General features: G+C 39.5%; 2 protein-coding genes across 2 annotated transcripts in view; both read right to left on the reverse strand.

Moving 5' to 3' along the window:
• Positions 1-3,918, reverse strand: part of stx18 (syntaxin 18) — a 7,554-nt gene extending 3,636 nt beyond the window's left edge. Inside the window, exons 1-5 of the mRNA XM_052615058.1 lie at positions 3,707-3,918; positions 957-1,024; positions 685-800; positions 442-519; positions 157-223 (exon numbers count right to left, since the gene is read on the reverse strand). Coding sequence (XP_052471018.1) covers positions 157-223; positions 442-519; positions 685-800; positions 957-1,024; positions 3,707-3,865 — 488 coding nt within the window. The 5' untranslated portion in view covers positions 3,866-3,918. The remainder of the gene's footprint in view (positions 1-156; positions 224-441; positions 520-684; positions 801-956; positions 1,025-3,706) is intronic.
• The window catches only part of LOC128027440 (cytokine-like protein 1), a 139,641-nt gene that overhangs the window by 87,149 nt on the left and 29,385 nt on the right, over positions 1-23,107 (reverse strand). The window lies entirely within an intron of this gene.

Consider the following 23,107-nt stretch of genomic DNA (forward strand, 5'->3'; position numbering starts at 1 on the left):
ATAATCTGAAGTGATCTATCAGTCTGTAAGACTGAACCACTGTGTGAGAAAGACATCACACTTCACTAATACTGTAGACAGAAGTCATGACACGGTGATGTGTGTGTGTTCACTCGTGTGTGTGTGTTCACTCGTGTGTGTGTGTCTTATACTTACAGTCTCTTTTTGTCCACGACTCTCTTCACACGTACAGCTCTCTGTTCAGAATACAGCTTACACACACCTGCACACACACACACACACACACACACACACACACACACACACACGAGTCAGTGTGTGCTCAGCTTAATGTGTTTGCATCCACATTCATATGTGTATGTGCATGTGAGTAAGTGAGTGTGTGTGTGTGCGAGTGAGTGAGTGAGTGTGTGTGTGTGCGAGTGAGTGTGTGTGTGTGTGCGAGTGAGTGCATGCGAGTGTGTACGAGTGTGTGTGTACCTCTGAGATAGACCTCGATCAGATCCAGCACTGCTGCACGATGATCCTTCACCTGTGCAGAGACCACCTGTTTGCCCACTAAACACACACACACACCGACATCAATACAAACACACACACACACACAGGGACATCAATACAAACACACACACACACAACACTGAGACAGTTTGTACTGTATAAAGAGTTACATAAATAAATTAGCATGACTTATATAATGCAAAAGTAATTAGAGACGCATACTCTCAGATCGCAGCTGGCCGATGGCGTCTGCGCAGGTCCTCATGAAGATCTGTGCATCCTGGTCGATCTGATCTCTCTCACTGTCCGTCATACGAGACACATCCGAACACATCACACTGTCAACACACACACACACACACACACACACACACACGTGAACTCCGTTCATTATGAAATACAATAAGCACAAATGGTATTTGTGTGAGATCTGTGAGAGGTAAACACTCTTCACCCTTCATTAAAGACAGCTGCTGTGAGTCGGAGTCACTGACCTGCCGGCGTTCACATACTCCTTCCTGTGCTGCAGCAGAAACTCCTTCAGCTTCGAGATGTTCGAGATCTAGAAACAAGCAGAAGCAGCGGATCACACACACACCAGATACACACACACACGGTGTGTTTGTAAGACCCTGTGTCAATATTAACTCAAGAGAAATAACACACACACTGTTTTTGAATGGTTTCGCTAATGTTACTCAAATGTTTCTGCCGCTTTAATAACCGCAATTATGTAATTGCTGCAGTTGTAGAATTTGACCTGAACAGAATCACTTAATAGCACACACACACACACACACACACACACTCATGACATCAGTGGAGGTCTGATCCTGGCGACTGGAATAATAGCACCAGACGGGTCAGAGGTCAAAGGTCAACTGCTGTTCATGAAGACATCAAACGTTCCCAGCAGCAGGTCTGAGTCTGTGATTCGTCTGAACGTCTGACAGAGAAACAAAACACACACACACACACACCTCGAGATCACATGACCACCGACAGCACAGTGTGTGTGTGTGTGTGTGTCAGTCTGCAGTCTACTTTCCTCACCAGCAGAGAGCAGCAGTGACCTGCCGTCATATGTGTATCTGTGTGTACCTGTGTGTGTGTTTGTGAGAGAGAGAGAGAGAGTGTGTGTGTGTGTGTGTGTGTGTGTGTGTGTGTGTGTGTGTGTGTGTGAGAGAGAGAGAGAGTGTGTGTGTGTGTGATTCGCACTCAGTGGTCCTGGAGGCCTTGCAGGAGGGCAGAGAGATCAATTTCTCTTGTAATTTAAGACCCTAAAGAGCAAGTAATACCTAAACAACGAGTCCAGCGTGAGTGAGTGAGTGTGTGTGTGTGTGTGTGTGTGTGTGACTGTGTGTGTGGGCTAAAGGAGACAGTCTGCCTGGCTGCATTTAATCTCATCATCAGAGACCCTCCATTTACCTCACACACACACACACACACACACACACACACACAGACACACACACGTCAAGTCACGCGTCCGTTCTGTTTGGCTCTGACCGTGTCACCGGGTCACAGTTCAGGGTTTCTGTCGCCGGTTCAGTTTCACTCGAGGGAGGAATCAGTGCAATACTCTCTTTATGAATCTGACAAACACTTTATGATGTTCCACTTTATTGGTCATAAGGCGGTGAAGGGTTAAAGGTAACATTAGAAACATTACCAAGCTACGAAACATGTTATCTGTTTCTGATGCAGAAAAGCTAGTTCATGCATTCATGACCTCTAGACTGGACTATTGTAATGCACTTCTAGGTGGTTGTCCTGCTTCGTCAATAAACAAGCTACAGGTCGTCCAAAATGCAGCAGCTAGAGTCCTTACCAGGTCAAGAAAATATGATCATATTACCCCAATTTTACAGTCTCTGCACTGGCTACCTATTAAGTTCCGTATCAGTTACAAATTATCATTACTTACCTATAAGGCCCTAAATGGTTTAGCTCCAGCTAACTAGCCTTCTACCACGCTACAACCCATCACGCACCCTAAGGTCACAAAACACTGGACTTTTGGTCGTTCCTAGGATAGCAAAGTTCGGGGTTCAGACACACTCTCTCTGTTTAAATCAAGATTAAAAACACATCTCTTTCGCCAAGCATTCGAATAATGTATCTTTTAAATTATGAGTGTAGTTGCATCTGATCAAAGGTGCATTTTTACTCTTTAGCTTTGGTTAGACTAATTAATTTTACTTTGTTGGATCAGCAGCTATGCTAATGATGTCTCTATGTGTTTCTCTGTTTCTGCTGGATCTTCATCCCGTGGTAACTAGGATTTCCACAAGCTCCAGTCTGGACCCAGAGCACCTGAGAAGAGATGATGCTGACCCTCAGAGGACCTCAGATGATGCTGACCCTGAATCAACAACAGAACTAACAATTATTGCTACATGTGTGACTGAATCATATAATAATTATTAATTAATAATATTAATAATGTTCATCGTCTAGCTGACTACGTCTTGAATTAATTTTTCTAAAAATCCTGTCAAACGTGCACAAACTGACAGTCACCACCATAAGCTACTACTAAATATTGTAGAAACATAATTTTCTGTAAAGTTGCTTTGTAACAATTTGTTTTGTAAAAAGCGCTATACAAATAAACAATACATGTAACTGTTACATAATCAGGATACAAAAATCTAGTAACTCTAATCCATTACAGTCACATCAAAAAATAAATTATTTAGATTACAGTAACATTTTGTAAAAAGTTGGAATACTATCAGAATCACATTTAAAATTAAACAAATGAGTATTTTGACATAACGCTATATATTTAGCTCTGCACAAGCCTCAGATGTAGTGCTACACCGAGAAGCTCAGGCCCATGATGCAATGTAGTTAGTTTAAAGTGCTATATAAATAAAGATGACTTGAGCAGATCAATCATACTCACATCTGACCTTCTCTCAGAGCTACAGATTGATCAATCATCATCATCACTGAACATTCATCTGATAAAACAACTCACGCAGAATTACACAGAAACATCAGAAATATTAGTTTACATGTGCATTCAGTCTCAGGTGTGACAACAGAGGCTCTGACCTGCTCATCTCAAATAATAATAATAAATATACACTATATGAAAAATAACCAATATAATAAAAATACAGGAGTATCATCAAATGACAGATATTAATGATTACACAACAAAACTGTCAAAATAGAGTAGTGTTAGAAATAGTAATCGAACAGTATTAGCTTTAGCTGCAGATGTGTGCCTCACCACTTCTCTGGCTCTCCCGCTGAAACTGTCTCTGACTCTCGCTCTCTTCACTCCACAGGCTTCCTCTCGGCTCGAACAATCCAGCAGACCCAGCGCTTTATTACGAGTTTTCACCGTTTTCACGCTCGCTTTGAATAATAATGTTATATCGGCAGCCATGACTGACACGTCGCCGCTCTTGACGTCATCCACCAGCGACGCGCGCGCAGAGAAGCGGAAGCGCGTGTTCCCATGGATACGCAACGCGATCACAGTGTCCGATCGGCATCCGCGCAGACGACATAGACATCATTGAAAGAATCTGAGGGAGGAGGCCACCGTGAACACAACATCAGAGACGAAGATTTCTTCTTCTTCTTTTCATTTTTTGGCAGATTGCAACCATGACTTTTAAAGGTGCATACCGCCACCTACTGTATCAGAGTATGTAACATGAGCTATATCCATTGGTACTACTTTATATCAAAAAAAAAAAAAAAAAACTATATCCTATTGTATATCCCTATATTTTTTAGATATTGTATAACTGCTTTCTGTGTATCCTTTACCCCATCTCCTGTTGTGCCTAATAAACCTTCAAGGTTCCACTTCCTTCCTGTCTGACTTATCTTTTGTTTTAGCCTCATCCTCTCATCTCTATATTTCTTACAATATAGCAATACATGTTCTACATCTTCCTTGGACCTACATTCCAAACATTCATCTGATGGACTTTTGCCCATTAAAAACAGTGTTTTATTTAACCCTGTGTGATCAAACCTTAGCCTGGTTAAAACACTCTCCTCTCTTCTGTTACTTCTATTCACACCCTGAGCATTAATAGATTTTTGCATGCTGTAATATTTCCTTCCACTTTTATCCACATCCCACCTATCCTGCAGAGACGAAGATGAGAGAGATGGAGTCCAATAAGATGCAGAAGAAGAGCATGGGGATCAATTGGATGTTTTGCAATTTTGTTCTCAATGTTTACTAATGTTAAGCCCTTCCTGCCAGTTGCAAAAAAGCTGTCACAATTTCAAATGGTTTTCTCAATCAACTTTATTTATATAATGCTTTAAACAAAATACATTGCATCAAAGCACTGAACAACATTCATTAGGAAAACAGTGTGTCAATAATGCAAAATAATAGTTAAAGGCAGTTCATCATTGAATTCAGTGATGTCATCTCTGTTCAGTTGAAATAGTGTCTGTTTTTATTTGCAATCAAGTCAATGATATCGCTGTAGATGAAGTGACCCCAACTAAGCAAGCCAGAGGCGACAGCGGCAAGGAACCGAAACTCCATCGGTGACAGAATGGAGAAAAAAACCTTGGGAGAAACCAGGCTCAGTTGGGGGGGGCAGTTCTCCTCTGACCAGACGAAACCAGTAGTTCAATTCCAGGCTGCAGCAAAGTCAGATTGTGCAGAAGAATCATCTGTTTCCTGTGGTCTTGTCCTGGTGCTCCTCTGAGACAAGGTCTTTACAGGGGATCTGTATCTGGGCTCTAGTTGTCCTGGTCTCCGCTGTCTTTCAGGGCAGTAGAGGTCCTTTCTAGGAGCTGATCCACCATCTGGTCTGGATACGAACTGGATCCGGGCGACTGCAGTGACCCTCTGATCTGGACACAGACTGGATCTGGTGGCTACGGTGACCTCGGAACAAGAGAGAAACAGACTAATATTAGCATAGATGCCATTCTTCTAATGGTGTAGAAAGTACATCGGGTGTTATGTGAAGTGTTTCCGGTTCCGGTTTACCTAATTAATGCAGCCTAAAAATCCTTTAACGGATTTGGATATTAAAAGCATATTAGTATGTTATGTGTAAGCCAGGTTAAAGAGATGGGTCTTTAATCTAGATTTAAACTGCAAGAGTGTGTCTGCCTCCCGAACAATGTTAGGTAGGTTATTCCAGAGTTTAGGAGCCAAATAGGAAAAGGATCTGCCGCCCGCAGTTGATTTTGATATTCGAGTATTGAGAACATTTTGGACTAGCTGTAGTTTGTTTACCAAGCGTGCAGAACAACCACCCAATAAAGCATTACAATAGTCTAACCTTGAGGTCATAAATGCATGGATTAACATTTCTGCATTTGACATTGAGAGCATATATTTAGATATATTTTTGAGATGGAAAAATGCAGTTTTACAAATGCTAGAAACGTTCCTTTCTAAGGAAAGATTGTGATCAAATAGCACACCTAGGTTCCTAACTGATGACGAAGAATTGACAGAGCAACCATCAAGTCTTAGACAGTGTTCTAGGTTATTACAAGTAGAGTTTTTAGGTCCTATAATTAACACCTCTGTTTTTTCAGAATTTAGCAGTAAGAAATTACTCGTCATCCAATTTTTCATATCGACTATGCATTCCATTAGTTTTTCAAATTGGTGTGTTTCACCGGGCTGCGAGGAAATATAGAGCTGCGTATCATCAGCATAACAGTGAAAACTAACACCATGTTTCCTGATGATATCTCCCAAGGGTAACATATAAAGCATGAAGAGTAGCGGCCCTAGTACTGAGCCTTGAGGTACTCCATACTGCACTTGTGATCGATATGATACATCTTCATTCACTGCTACGAACTGATGGCGGTCATATAAGTACGATTTAAACCATGCTAATGCACTTCCACTGATGCCAACAAAGTGTTCAAGTCTATGCAAAAGAATGTTGTGGTCAACTGTGTCAAACGCAGCACTAAGATCCAATAAAACTAATAGAGAGATACACCCACGATCAGATGATAAGAGCAGGTCATTTGTAACTCTAAGGAGAGCAGTTTCAGTACTATGATACGGCTAAATCCTGACTGGAAATCCTCACATATACCATTTTTCTCTAAGAAGGAATATAATTGTGAGGATACCACCTTTTCTAGTATCTTGGACAGAAAAGGGAGATTCGAGATTGGTCTATAATTAACAAGTTCTCTGGGGTCAAGTTGTGGCTTTTTTATGAGAGGCTTAATAACAGCCAGTTTGAAGGTTTTGGGGACATATCCTAATGACAATGAGGAATTAATAATAGTCAGAAGAGGACCTATGACTTCTGGAAGCACCTCTTTTAGGAGCTTAGATGGTATAGGGTCTAACATACATGTTGTTGGTTTAGATGATTTAACAAGTTTATACAATTCTTCCTCTCCTATAGTAGAGAATGAGTGGAACTGTTCCTCAGGGGGTCTATAGTGCACTGTCTGATGTGACACTGTAGCTGACGGCTGAATGGTTGCAATTTTATCTCTAATAGTATCGATTTTAGAAGTAAAGTAGTTCATAAAGTCATTACTGTTGTGGTGTTGGGAAATGTCAACACTTGTTGAGGCTTTACTTTTCGTTAATTTAGCCACTGTATTGAATAAATACCTGGGGTTATGTTTGTTTTCTTCTAAAAGAGAAGAAAAGTAATCAGATCTAGCAGTTTGTGTGATTCAGCGTGAAGCAGACCGACACACAGAGCGTCTGAACTGAACTGATTCTTTTGGTGATTGATTCTGAACTGATTCTGTGCTAGTGTTATGGGTGCAGGTAAACCGAAGGCTTGAATCAAGGGCAATCATCGCCAATGACGCCATTACGTCGAGCACAAAAGAACCGGTGAACCGGTTTTCTTCAACCGGTTTATTGAATCGAACTGTCTGAAAGAACTACTGGTGATCCGAACACCGATGCAACCGGTTCTTCACTCGTGAACAAGTCAGTCTGTTGTTCGTTATCTGGCTCGGCTCGGTGTTCATCTTCAGTTCTCTCTTCACAGCAGTTCAGTCAGTGTACTGTTTGAGTGCATGCATTACTCCAGGATATTGGTTTGTTTGAACTCAGAGGGAGTGTCAGCCACATTAAAAAAGTTAACAGCTTAAGTCATTTGTGGATTAATGCGTATTAGAGATGTGAACCGTTTAAACCAATTCAGTTCTATTTGATGAGCTGAATGATTCGTTCATGAACCGGATATCCAAACTGCTTTGATTTGCACTCTCTCACAACAGACACGGAAGAGAAGACAATGCTGAATAAAGTCGTCGTTTTTGCTATTTTTGGACCAAAATGTATTTTCGATGCTTCAAAAAATTCTAACTGCCCCTCTGATGTCACATGGACTACTTTGATGATGTTTTCTTACCTTTCTGTACATGGACAGTAGACCGTACACACAGCTTCAATGGAGGGACTGAGAGCTCTCGGACTAAATCTAAAATATCTTAAACTGTGTTCCGAAGATAAAAGGAGGTCTTACATGTTTGGAACAGCATAAGGGTGAGTCATTAATGACATAATTTTCATTTTTGGGCGAACTAACCCTTTAAATCTTGCATGCACTGCAAAAATAAATAAATAAAATAAAAGATTATCTTCCTCAATATTTGCATCTTGTTTTCCAGTACAAATATAAACATCCTTAAATCAAGATGCATTTACTGCTGATGCAAAATAAAATTAAACTTGTTTGCCGTTTATTCATTTATTTTTCTGACCCCATTGGCTGATATTTGTTCTTCTATTAATCATAAACACACTTAATTTGTAGAATTTTTTACTTTGTGGTATCTAATGGAGATGTATTGTTTTTTTTATGAAGCACCTGGACAGAAGAGAGTCTGTTCTCAACTTATACTGAAGCAGTTCACATCAAAGACTTCATCTGTTACTTCTGGGGTTCCTCAGGGCTCTGTTTTGGGCCTTCTCTTATTTATTATTCATGAATCATGAGGGAAAAGTCAGTTATGAAGATATAATGAAGACGAAGAGCAAAAATGTGGCTGAAAATGAAAGCTGAAAGGCATAAAGACCTTGATGTTATTTGTCAGCTGATGATGTGGATCTGTAATTATCAAAAGTTCTCACACTGAAGCAGCAGAGAACAGAAATGTAATCAAACATGACATTTAGTCACTTAGACTAATTACTGTGAGTTCATTAGAACTGAGACTCACTGCAGGCAATCCTGAAGATCGAGTTCCCGAACAAACTCACACTCTAAACACTGGACTTCGGATAGCTATATCAGGTCCGTCAGTCCATGACCATTTCTGAACATCTATTCGACGTCCAAACTAGGTCTGCTATTTGGACGTCCAACATCACCCAACTTGGACATCATCTTGACGTTTAACATTTGACCTTTGAACTGGGTAAATTTTTTTGGAGGTCATTTGGACGTCTATAACAGCCCAGCAAACATTGGTCCGACGGCGACATCGTGTGGCCGGCCAAAAATAGTCGCGGTAGGACGGCATAAATCGGTAGAAATACGTAACGCAGAAGATTTCCTAAAAATGCATTCAGATATGTTTGTACACGTTTATAGTTCTATGGGGTTTCATGTATAATTGTTTCTTTGACTTTTAGATACATGTAGTTCAATATTTACCCGTGTTGTGAATCGGTTGTGAGAGGACGTCACCTAGTGACGTCATTTACACGTGCGTTACACGTCCATCATGACCCTCTGTGAAATCCTTGTGGAATATGCAAAAGCTGTGCTTACACCTTGATTAATACTGCAATATTTAATTAAAGTGCACCAAGTAGTTTTTAAGAGGTTTTAAAGAGGTTGTGAATAGACGTCCACTGACGTCTTTTAAACGTCTCGTCATGGTTTGTGAAAAGATGTCCAGGCAAGACTAGCAGGGAAAAAAAATTATATACAAAGTAAATATATTCACTTTATCTTGTTTAAAAAAAATTATAATCACAAAGAGCCCAGTGTGGTTAAGTGATTGCAAATCAATGCTGCAATTTAGTCATTATTTCAACCTGTGTTATGTATTTGTTGTTATTATTTTTATTGAATCTATGCATATACATGTGAAACAGATATATACCGGGTCACAATTTCGGTCTGAATTGGATGTAATTGCCAAAACGGTGCTGCCAAGATAGACACAAAACATACTGATGTTTTCGTGATATTACAAAATCCCGCGATAGGATAGATTATCTCGCGAGATCTCGCTTTCTTCCGGAAGTTCCCTTCCGGAAGTTCCGGTACATCAAGCAGGCAACCACCACGAGGAGGAGAGGACTCGAAGAGGACTGAGATGTATCGACATCAATTATATAAAATCTACCGTGGGGTAAGTACATTTTGTATTATTTGATTAACGTGCTTGAGTTTTACTTGTTTGACACGAAGGAACCGAGAGAAATGATGCCCACCTTGTCAACTGAAATTCACTGAGTATGGCTAAAATTAGCTAACGTTAGAAGGCTAAAAGTTACTTATATTGATGTATTTTTTATTGGCACGCTTTAATTAATTATTCAGGGGACATCACAGCCCTCCTGTCTTCTCAGAAATGTCCTGTTCACTTTCTCACGGTTACACTGTGAGTGTTTCTCAAGGGCATCACATTAAAGCATTACACCTTTTGTACAATAAAAATAAAATCTAATGCTTGTTGATTACATTTTTTTTCTAATGTTTCATTTATGATTCATTCATCTTGATCCAAGGGTTTTTTTTTTTAGCTGTAGACCATAAAGATATTTTGAAAATAAGTAGAGTTGTTCCGATTCCGATACTAGTATCGGAAATATCTCCGATACCACAACAAATTCTGGCATCGGCATCGGCGAGTACATGAACCCATATACCGATCCGATACCATTTTCTTAAAAAAGACCTAGTTATGACCGCAAGCTTTGCCTAACCGCTGCACGGTTCTTCTTCGCTGCTCAAAATGCATTGAAAACACAGGAAGTTGTGCTGTGTTGCCACAAGCAACCCCTGTTTAGAGCAGCGAAGAAGAAATGAAAACGCGTTAGCAGCCCTTATCTATATATGACTGGGTCACTCATCACATTCTAAACTGCCAAAAGACAGTGAAGCCGCTACTATATTATAGATCAGTGGTTAGCAGTATGTCTCTGTAGTACCGGTAGTTACAGACTCTCGAGTATATTCAGTACCGGCAGCTGCGTTCAGTCGCTTCCGTGTAAGTCAAAGCGCAGGGCTCCAGACAGTAGCCGAATATATACTAGTGTCTGTGAATATTAAACTGCAAAATACTATTTAAATATTACTCCCGCAAAATCTACATCTCTGTGGGTGACTGGCACAGATGCGCGAGAGCTCGCTGTTTTGTAGTCTCTGCTGTGTGTCATGAGGACACGAACGCATAAACCGTCACTTCATGAGAATTTACCGTTTCATTTGAGAATACTGTCATATCATAAACACAGACACTCAAAGATCTTCATGGCAGCCCATTAAAATAAATGTTTGGTTTACATGAGTAAATTGACAATATATAAAGCTACTGTTGTAGCCTACAGTAATAATAATACATCTCTATAATAATAATAATTATGCCTAGATGGTTGCTTGTTTTTTACTTGTTAGAGATTATCTGATTAATAGATCTTTTTTTATATTCCTAGACTTATTTGTTGCAGTTTTTTTATACAGTTATATTGTAAAACTTAAATACCTTTTTTAGTTTGCGGTGTTAGATTTTTGGCTGCATTTGAAGTTCTTTTTTGCATAAGAAAATAAATAATACTGTCAAATTCATGTTAGATAATAAAAATACTGTAATAAATACAGTAGTTCACCATGTATTTGTTCATGTTTTATTGAGGGATCTGTCTGAAGCACACCATAAAAAAATTCTAGCAATTTACACAGGGCTAGTAGTATATACAGCTGTATATACAGATACACACCCAGGTATCGGATCAGTACTCGGTATCGGCCGATACCCTGAGCCCAGGTATCGGAATCGGTATCGGGAAGAGAAAAAGGGTATCGGAACATCTCTAAAAATAAGTGCATGTCATTTATCTCAAATGTTTTATTTTATTTATTTTAAAAAGAAATGTATTCTCTTCCCTCAGCTGCTGTGAAGAGGTGGAGACTCTGAATGGGATGCAGCAATGACAGAACACCTGAAGCTCACTCCGGGAAGAGATGGGGGTGGAGGTTACAAGAAATGAGCCAAACAACTGTAGTTTTAAGGGATAGTTCATCCAAAAATGAAAATAGTCATAATTTTCTCACCCTCATGTTACGATCATAATAATTTTTCCTACAGTGGCAGTTAATGGATTGTGAGATCTGCTTGGTTACAAACATTCTTCCAAATATCTTTGTGTTTATAAGACAACTGTGTAAGTCAATGACAAGATTAATAAAGAATTGATAAAAAGAAACCATATTTTAACATTCTAGTAGAAAACATTCTCAGAAATGTAATATTTGAATTCATGTCGGTTCTATACAGTTTAAAATCATTGACACCACATTGATTTCATAAATAGCAATGTTTTCAAACATGTTTTATGATGAGGATCTTATGTTTTATGATTTTCTTGTCACAAGACAACAATGGCTCCTGCAAGGTGTTTATGCCACATGTTCAAATATTAATAATGTTCTTAATATTATATGATTAAAGTATTTTAAAATAAATGCAATTAATATTGATTTATATTATATATAAAAAACATTAATAAACAAACACTGCAAATATAAATTTTTAACAATAATAATGGACTTTAAGATTGAGTATTTCAGCACTTTTTATTCAGTGATGCCCCTCATTAAATCATATTTCTGATGAAAAAAATGGTAGGCCTGTAAACTTATTTCAGGAATCCAAAATGGATACAAAGATAACATTGAAAAACAAATTTTTAAATATATTATCATCTTGAAGATTCTTATTTGTCATTGTCCCAGTAAAGCAAACGTGAAAACAATATGGTCAGAACACAGAAAGGTATACAGGTTTGAAACATGAGGGCGAGTAAATGAAAGAATTTTCCCTTTATATAATAATACAGTATTTTTGTAATTAGTATTTTATTTTGGTTAACAGATGCTAAACTGTTCAAAAACAATAAAATGTGCTAAATCAGAACATGCTTCTTTTTTTTTTTTTTTGCATATGTCCACAAATAATGTGTTATTGTTAGTGATGTACTCTTGATTAAGATGTTTTATGAACGTTCATGTCTGACTGGACCAATCTTGAACTTTTGTCAAGATGTTTTAAACCTCAAGACATAATTGATTGCCTTTCACGATGTTACACAGTGGGTGTGTGATTATTTTATATGCAGGCTTATATATATATATATACACTTAAACTATGCAGCAACGCATTTAAAAATCCAGAAGACAACGACGTCCAGAAATCGGAGCATTTAGACGTCCAGGGACGTGCACAAAAGACGTGCAATTCACGTCTAAAAGACGTCAAAGACGTCGGTTCAACTTTCATTTTGGAACTATTTTTCAACCATGACGGGACGTATCGGATGGATGTCTTTTCAACGGTCAAAAGACGTCCGATTGTTTGCTGGGAGGTGCAGGAAAGTCAGTGGACCGAATTTGGACGTCCAAAAATGACATTAAAAGACGTCACTCCGATGTCACATTGCGCAGTGGGTCTGTTCATATTGAACTCATGAAGCGATTTAACATCAAAATAAACCGCATCTGATCCGTCAGCGCGACATCTCCGTCTGAAACCCGACAGTCTCCTCAGAGAACGATCCTCGTGTAACCGGAACTGAGCTTTAATTAAGACTTGCAGAAAATGACATTTTATTTTTGGCATGGTTTCCTCTTGCATTCCTGTATAATGTGGCATCGGGGCTTTGATGTCGCCTTTCATCATTCGCTCGCTCCCGCGTCAGCGTCACTCGCTCTGCTCCCACCAGAAGCGTGCCTGATGACGCGGCGCTGGCGCGCTGCTGCTGCTGTAGGTGAGATAGAGTCTCACGCAGGAGTCTGCAAGCTCTAACCTGTTAACATGGGAGCCGAATTAAAAACAGACACGCCACGCAGCTGAGACGCTTGTGCCACGCATCCAGTGTGTCGCCGGCCTCCGCTTCGCGCTGGCACCCACGTCACTCTCATTAAACGCGCCGCTTCGCGCTCGCTCCCGTGTCCGCGTCATCTCATTAACTGCCCCCCTTCGCGCTCGCACCCGCGTCATTCTCATTAAACGCGCTGCTTCGCGCTCGCTCCCGCACCCGCGTCACTCTAATTAAACGCGCCGCTTCGCGCTCGCACCCGCGTCACTCTCATTAAACGCGCTGCTTCGCGCTCGCTCCCGCACCCGCGTCACTCTAATTAAACGAGCCGCTTCGCGCTCGCACCCGCGTCACTCTCATTAAACGCGCTGCTTCGCGCTCGCTCCCGCACCCGCGTCACTCTAATTAAACGCGCCGCTTCGCGCTCGCACCCGCGTCACTCTCATTAAACGCGCTGCTTCGCGCTCGCTCCCGCACCCGCGTCACTCTCATTAAACGCGCCGCTTCGCACTCGCTCCCGCATCCGCATCACTCTAATTAAACGCGCCGCTTCGCGCTCGCAACCACGTCACTCTCATTAAAGGCGCCGCTTCGCGCTCGCTCCCGTGTCCGCGTCATCTCATTAAATGCCCCCCTTCGCGCTCGCACCCGCGTCATTCTCATTAAACGCGCCGCTTTGCACTTGCTCCCGCGTCCGCATCACTCTAATTAAACGCGCCGCTTCGCGCTCGCACCCGCCTCACTCTCATTAAACGCGCCGCTTCAAGCTCGCACCCGCGTCACTCTCATTAAACGCGCCGCTTCGCGCTCGCACCCGCGTCACTCTCATTAAACGCGCAGCTTCGCGCTCGCTCCCGCGTCCGCATCACTCTAATTAAACGCGCCGCTTCACGCTCGCACCCGCGTCATTCTCATTAAACGCGCCACTACGCCCTCGCTCCCTTGTCCGCGTCACTCTTATTAAACGCGCCGCTCGCACCTGCATCCCCGTCACTCTCATTAAACGCGCCGCTTTGCACTCGCTCCCGCGTCCGCATCACTCTAATTAAACGCGCCGCTTCGCGCTCGCACCCGCCTCACTCTCATTAAACGCGCCGCTTCGCGCTCGCACCCGCGTCACTCTCATTAAACGCGCAGCTTCGCGCTCGCTCCCAAGTCACTCTCATTAAACGCGCCGCTTCGCGCTCGCTCCCGTGTCCGCGTCATCTCATTAAATGCCCCCTTTCGCGCTCGCACCCGCGTAATTCTCATTAAACGCGCCGCTTGCACCTGTATCCGCGTCATTCTCATTAAACGCGCCACTTCGCGCTCGCTCCCTTGTCCGCGTCACTCTTATTAAACGCGCCGCTCGCACCTGCATCCCCGTCACTCTCATTAAACGCGCCGCTTTGCACTCGCTCCCGCGTCCGCATCACTCTAATTAAACGCGCCGCTTCGCGCTCGCACCCGCCTCACTCTCATTAAACGCGCCGCTTCGCGCTCGCACCCGCGTCACTCTCATTAAACGCGCAGCTTCGCGCTCGCTCCCAAGTCACTCTCATTAAACGCGCCGCTTCGCGCTCGCTCCCGTGTCCGCGTCATCTCATTAAATGCCCCCTTTCGCGCTCGCACCCGCGTAATTCTCATTAAACGCGCCGCTTGCACCTGTATCCGCGTCATTCTCATTAAACGCGCCACTTCGCGCTCGCTCCCTTGTCCGCGTCACTCTTATTAAACGCGCCGCTCGCACCTGCATCCCCGTCACTCTCATTAAACGTATGGCAAGCCAAAAGGGTCAGAATTACGCCTAGATTAAACGCGTTTGCATACAAAACGCCGTTTTTTACGGCGTTTAAAACGGTATTAGCGCCGTCAAATACGCCGTCCTTATAGCAGACGCCGTAAAAAACGCGCGTAAACCGTAAAAAACGCCGCAAAAAACGGCGTTTTAGTGTTTGTAAAAAGCGCCGCTTTTAACGCCGTCGGCTTGCCACAGGACGCCGTAAAAAACGCCGTTCTGAATGCACAAAAGCGCGCGTTATTTACGGCGTTTTCCTTGTAGTATAATGAGCCACGCCCGCTGATTTCCACAGCCAGTAATAATGAACTGTTCTCACCCAATCAAAGACGAACAGAACCAGACCAGACTAATTTACCACAGATCGTTTAAGCGGAAGAAGTGCCTGTGAACTGATAGGAATATTAAGTAACTTTTTATATATTTTAATCGCTACAAACATTGAACATAGGCCGATTACACATCTTTATCCTACTTGAATGTAACTGTTAATTATTTAACAATTACAAACCCTAGTTTATATATCATTTACTACCCAAATACCTTTTATGTATATACATAAAGTGCTGGTTCGAAATATTCAATTAGCTTTGAGTCATTTAATTTCCAATACAAGAAATCATACATGATAACGGAAGTCGACCAGAGAGTGTGTAAAAGCTGTGCAGCTACAGAAGTTGGAGGCAATGGTCCTAGTCTTGTTGACCACTATACACCGCTACAACCGCTGGTTCGAGCCCCGCTCCAAACTGATTCTGGTATACAGGGGAGTTTATTTGCTGTTTAACAAACAAATATACGTTGAGGCATTGCTTCCACACATATCATTTTTTTCCGCTCTCATGATAATAATGAGTTGTTTAGTTAAAACGGCATATTTTCTCGTAATAACGAGATGTTACGTCCTTAAAACGACACATTTCTTTCTCAACAACATTTCATAAAAAACAGTATGATTTTCCTGTTATAGATTACATAATGTGAGCAAGCGAAGCGATTGTCCGAGCTGCTGTCGCCGTGGTCCTGACATAAAAGAGCATCTGCACGCTACTGAAATTCGAAGAATACACTGTTTTAAATGTATAGTAATATTTTTACTGTAACGTCATGCTTATTTGGATTAATCTCCAATCTTACTACAATATTCTATCCAATAACTGCATTCAGACCAAGAGGATATGACATGATCAAATCAAACCAGTTACAAAAAGAAAAAAAGAGGAGTGACAGTTTGATTCTATTATTATTACATCACTATTATTAATATTTCGTTCTGTCTGAAAAACGGAAAAACGAAAATGAAGCTATATTTTTCGTATTTTTTTGTTTGTGGATAAAAATGATCTTATGCATTTGTGCGTGAGCGGCCCTGAAACGCCACTTTTCAACTCAGCCTGTCTTCACTGTCTGTCCTAAAGCAGAATAAGAGTTCATCTGATACAGCTCTGCAATTTAGTCACATCGTTTCTTCATATTGTTTGGCTGTTGCGACTATATTTCTTGCAAATATAGATCTCATATAAAGAGCAACACTGCACTTCTAGGGTCGGTGGCGTCTGGGCTTCTTATCTGCATTGTCCTCGCCTCACACCCACGCTCAGCGCAGCCTATTCCTTAAAGCCTGGAATATACCCCATGCCCAAAGATTCGATGCGACGCACGGCTCGATTCAGGTAAAGATAGCAATGTATAGTCAATAATATATAATAATCGGACTAAAAATGGGCCTAACGCCGCCCACGCATGTGAAAGAAATATTAAAGAATAGTTTATTTGCTTATTTGTTTTTACCCACGAAAAAAACATCTAGCTTAATTTAAATTTTCCGTTTCTCAAACAAAACAAAATAACAACAACAATAATAATAGTCTAATAATTATAAAATCAAACCGTTTGTCACTCAAATAAATAAAATATAAAAAAAAAAAAACATTTTTTTTAACAGCAGAGAGAAGTGCATGTGGGTGACATAAAACAATTGCATGTGCATGTCAGTGCTGCTATATTGTTAGCTAAAACTTTTTAAAGGCTCAAATGAAATAAAATAAAAATTTAAATAAAAATAAAACAAATCTATTAGATTAAAAACTTAAACTGAAAATAAAGATGCTGCCTCCACAACAAAATAAATTAAATAACTAAATTAAGTAAGTTCTAAAGAACAACAAAAAATAAATAAATATTCTGTCAAATACAGAGTTTTAAACAGTATCTGCGCCGCAAAATACGTCGTTGTGATAACAAACGCCGTAAAAAACGTGCGAAAATACGCCAGTGACGCCGTATTTGACGGCGTTTTAGTGTGTATGAAAACGCCGTTTTTTACGCCGTTCATGTTGCCATATGACGGCGTAAAAAACGTCGTTTTGGTTGCACAGAGAACGCGTTACGGCGTTTTGCTAATAGTATAATGAGCCACGCCCACTGATTCCTACAGCCAGTACGTATGAACGGTTTTCCAATCGGCCAATTGTAATGCTGCTCATTAAAACTGCTCAGTCGGTGCCACATTATTTTATATTTGCCCGTTACATTTTTATTTTGAGCAAATCTGAGTCGTGATACTCTGTTCGTGTTTTCTGGATAATCGCAAATGTCAGTACAATTTAAATGAATTAAAGATTGTTTAAAGCAGTGGTTCTCAAAGTGTGGTGCGAGTAGCACTAGTGGTACTCAGGCTCCCTCTAGTGCTACGAAGAGGAATCACTAAATGAAACATTAATGAACGTTAATAAATTTTAATTTGATCTTTATTTGAGTAAAGTTGTTTTTTTTGGTTGTGTTGTTGTTGTTTTACATCTAAGTACAGTACAGTTTTTATTTCACTTTTGGTACAACACATTTTAATTCAATCATTTTTTTTCATTTACCGGTATGTAAGCACAGTACAGTGTTAATGCTCAAACTGTGTATTTACAATGTTGAAGTGGCTGACAACAATAAATAAAACTGCCTCGTGTAAAACTGTGCAGAGCTGTAGCTGAATAGTTAGGCCTACGCTGCTGAAATGTAATGTTGCTCATTATGGTGCTGCTTGGAGAGCCAAATATTTTCTGAAGTGGTTGGTATAAAAAGTTTGAGAACCACTGGTTTAAAGAAATGGTATAAAATGAATTCATGCTTTTTAAGAACTTCTCAGTAAAACATTTATTCTTTCCCCTTGTAGAGTCATCAAGGATCCAACTTATTATGCAATAAATTATGCAAAAAATATTTGGCAGAAGAGCTGGGCCAACAGATGAAACTGGTTCACTTTCATTAAATGGACAAAACATAGACCTAACCTTTTCAAGTTTGTTTAGAGTATGTCCCGTTATACATTATTACTTTCATGTTTTTATTTCTTGACTCCAAAAAAAAAAAAAAAAAACTGTCCCCAAAACATACAAATTTTTTTTTGGGAAAGTTGGTCATGTTTTTACATTTTTATAGACCCAAATAAGTGCTGCTTGTGGCAATGACTTTAATAGTCATTATTTTAATATGTAAATATGTTAAGATGTTGTAGTAGTCATTTTAATTTTAGGTCATGTGAATCAATGTCTGTGTTTAGGTCTTCTGGAATGTTGGTGAAATAAAAGTGCCAAGTTTCCACACCAAATTTGTTTTCTAATTTATTATTTAACAGTCAAATACATTCAGATCTTGCCCCACAATTTTTAACAGAGCTGAAAGGAAACAAAAAAAAAAAGAAAAAAAAAAGGTGACGCTTATACCTTCCCAAATCCGAGAGATCCTTTTATTGCAAGGAGCATTAATTCCCTGAATTCCTCTTCTTCTGACACACCTCTTGGCAGGTAGAGAGTCAGGGCACAGGTTGAAGCATATGGAATCCTTCAGGTAGGCTCCTCTTGGTCATAACATTCCACTTGGCACTTTTGCTAAAAAGCAAATTATTAACCACCACCTCCCACAACTGGCCACAGGAGTTCAGCCCAGAAGTGAACTGCTGGATCTTACTAGCCAGATTCAGATTTTAGTTTTGCTTTAAATAAGTTATAGGCTTAGCATTTAAAATAAATGTTGTTCGTAAATAATTGCAATATAATTTATTTTATGACATACAGTTAATTAAAACACGAGGAAGAGGGTTTTTCCTAATAGCAGGACCTTTGCAAATGTTTATTGAACTGAATCAATATAACAAGTACGGTATTTTGAGTGAGTTTACTATTAATAGTAACTAAAATTGTAACTATTTTCTCATTTTGCTCTATTTTGACAAAAAGAGTCCAAACAAAGCCACAGCAGAACAATGTCCTCTTCAAGCAACAGCAGCCTTTGGTATTAAATGATTCACTTTATTCCTCATTGAATGAATCAGCCATTTGAATTAATTATTTAATGTCTTACTCTAACCTCTCTTCTTTGAAAATTTACATTTGTGATTATAAAATTTTTCAAGGTAGTAGTAGCCTTAATTAAGAAGAAATTTAAAATGAGAAGAGTCTAACTTCAAATAGTCGCTAAAGAACATTTTTTGACTTACACAGAACTTTAAGGATAGATACATTTTAACAAAGACTGAAGTCAATCCAGAATAGTAGCTATGTAATATACACAAATTTAAACTAATTTAAACTGCCTAACTAAATTAAAATCCTTGCCCTAAAAGGATCTCTTGGCTTTGGGAAGGTGTAGGCTAAGTGTTCTAAAACTTAATTAACATTTTAAAGTCACTAAGCCAGGGCTGTCCAATCCTGCTCCTGGAGGGACACTGTCCTGAGAGTTTAGCTCCAACCCCAATTAAACACACCTGATCCAACTAATCAAGGTTTTTAGACCTACAGGAAATTTCCAGGCAGTTGTGTTGTGGTAAGTTGGAGGTAAACTCTGCAGAACAGTGGCTATCCAGGACAGAGTTTAGACACCCCTGCACTAATTTTGTCATATTCAATAATCCTGAATGATTAAAGGGATGGTTCACCCAAAAATGAAAAATTCTCACATCATTTATTCTAAACCCTTCTATACAGGTTTTTATAGACCTGTATAAATTGTAGTACACCAGAATCTTCTGTCAGCTGTCGAGTGCAATTGTTCAGCTTCTGCTGACAACGCAAAATAAAGATTCTCCTGGCCATCTTCATATCATTATCAACCAACCAACCAATCGAGTGATTAAAATAACAATCGAACTCGGATGTAAACTAGTCTGGTCTGAGTCAGGTCATCATTGATTGGGTGAGAACAGTTCATTATTACTGGCTGTGGAAATCTGACAGCTGACAGAAGATTCTGGTGTACTACAATCAACTTTAGTGAGGAAAGGATTGCTTTGTTTCAGATTATATAAAACATGGGCGCTGTCCTGCAACCATTTTTCTCCAACCGCAATTAAACACACCTGATTCAGCTAATCAAGCCCTCAACAGCATACTGGAAACTTCTAGTCCGGTGTATTGCAAGTTGAGCTAAACTCTGCAGGACAGTGATCTTCTAGGACTGAGTTAAGACACCCCTGTTTCTGAACCTTGGATTTGTGTGCTGTCTTTAGCACTAAGTTGAATGTTCTTATTCTATTCTTAATTATCTCTTTTATTATATTGCTGAACATTTTGCATCCTGAAATGTAAATTTTCAAAGAAGAGAGGTTAGAGTAAGACATTAAATAATTAATTCAAATGGCTGATTCATTCAATGAGGAATAAAGTGAATCATTTAATACCAAAGGCTGCTGTTGCTTGAAGAGGACATTGTTCTGCTGTGGCTTTGTTTGGACTCTTTTTGTCAAAATAGAGCAAAATGAGAAAATAGTTACAATTTTAGTTACTATTAATAGTAAACTCACTCAAAATACCGTACTTGTTATATTGATTCAGTTCAATAAACATTTGCAAAGGTCCTGCTATTAGGAAAAACCCTCTTCCTCGTGTTTTAATTAACTGTATGTCATAAAATAAATTATATTGCAATTATTTACGAACAACATTTATTTTAAATGCTAAGCCTATAACTTATTTAAAGCAAAACTAAAATCTGAATCTGGCTAGTAAGATCCAGCAGTTCACTTCTGGGCTGAACTCCTGTGGCCAGTTGTGGGAGGTGGTGGTTAATAATTTGCTTTTTAGCAAAAGTGCCAAGTGGAATGTTATGACCAAGAGGAGCCTACCTGAAGGATTCCATATGCTTCAACCTGTGCCCTGACTCTCTACCTGCCAAGAGGTGTGTCAGAAGAAGAGGAATTCAGGGAATTAATGCTCCTTGCAATAAAAGGATCTCTCGGATTTGGGAAGGTATAAGCGTCACCTTTTTTTTTTCTTTTTTTTTTTGTTTCCTTTCAGCTCTGTTAAAAATTGTGGGGCAAGATCTGAATGTATTTGACTGTTAAATAATAAATTAGAAAACAAATTTGGTGTGGAAACTTGGCACTTTTATTTCACCAACATTCCAGAAGACCTAAACACAGACATTGATTCACATGACCTAAAATTAAAATGACTACTACAACATCTTAACATATTTACATATTAAAATAATGACTATTAAAGTCATTGCCACAAGCAGCACTTATTTGGGTCTATAAAAATGTAAAAACATGACCAACTTTCCCAAAAAAAAATTTGTATGTTTTGGGGACAGTTTTTTTTTTTTTTTTTGGAGTCAAGAAATAAAAACATGAAAGTAATAATGTATAACGGGACATACTCTAAACAAACTTGAAAAGGTTAGGTCTATGTTTTGTCCATTTAATGAAAGTGAACCAGTTTCATCTGTTGGCCCAGCTCTTCTGCCAAATATTTTTTGCATAATTTATTGCATAATAAGTTGGATCCTTGATGACTCTACAAGGGGAAAGAATAAATGTTTTACTGAGAAGTTCTTAAAAAGCATGAATTCATTTTATACCATTTCTTTAAACCAGTGGTTCTCAAACTTTTTATACCAACCACTTCAGAAAATATTTGGCTCTCCAAGCAGCACCATAATGAGCAACATTACATTTCAGCAGCGTAGGCCTAACTATTCAGCTACAGCTCTGCACAGTTTTACACGAGGCAGTTTTATTTATTGTTGTCAGCCACTTCAACATTGTAAATACACAGTTTGAGCATTAACACTGTACTGTGCTTACATACCGGTAAATGAAAAAAAATGATTGAATTAAAATGTGTTGTACCAAAAGTGAAATAAAAACTGTACTGTACTTAGATGTAAAACAACAACAACACAACCAAAAAAAACAACTTTACTCAAATAAAGATCAAATTAAAATTTATTAACGTTCATTAATGTTTCATTTAGTGATTCCTCTTCGTAGCACTAGAGGGAGCCTGAGTACCACTAGTGCTACTCGCACCACACTTTGAGAACCACTGCTTTAAACAATCTTTAATTCATTTAAATTGTACTGACATTTGCGATTATCCAGAAAACACGAACAGAGTATCACGACTCAGATTTGCTCAAAATAAAAATGTAACGGGCAAATATAAAATAATGTGGCACCGACTGAGCAGTTTTAATGAGCAGCATTACAATTGGCCGATTGGAAAACCGTTCATACGTACTGGCTGTAGGAATCAGTGGGCGTGGCTCATTATACTATTAGCAAAACGCCGTAACGCGTTCTCTGTGCAACCAAAACGACGTTTTTTACGCCGTCATATGGCAACATGAACGGCGTAAAAAACGGCGTTTTCATACACACTAAAACGCCGTCAAATACGGCGTCACTGGCGTATTTTCGCACGTTTTTTACGGCGTTTGTTATCACAACGACGTATTTTGCGGCGCAGATACTGTTTAAAACTCTGTATTTGACAGAATATTTATTTATTTTTTGTTGTTCTTTAGAACTTACTTAATTTAGTTATTTAATTTATTTTGTTGTGGAGGCAGCATCTTTATTTTCAGTTTAAGTTTTT

The sequence above is a fragment of the Carassius gibelio genome, chromosome A14 (genome assembly GCF_023724105.1).
Source record: "Carassius gibelio isolate Cgi1373 ecotype wild population from Czech Republic chromosome A14, carGib1.2-hapl.c, whole genome shotgun sequence".
Lineage (NCBI taxonomy): Eukaryota > Metazoa > Chordata > Actinopteri > Cypriniformes > Cyprinidae > Carassius > Carassius gibelio.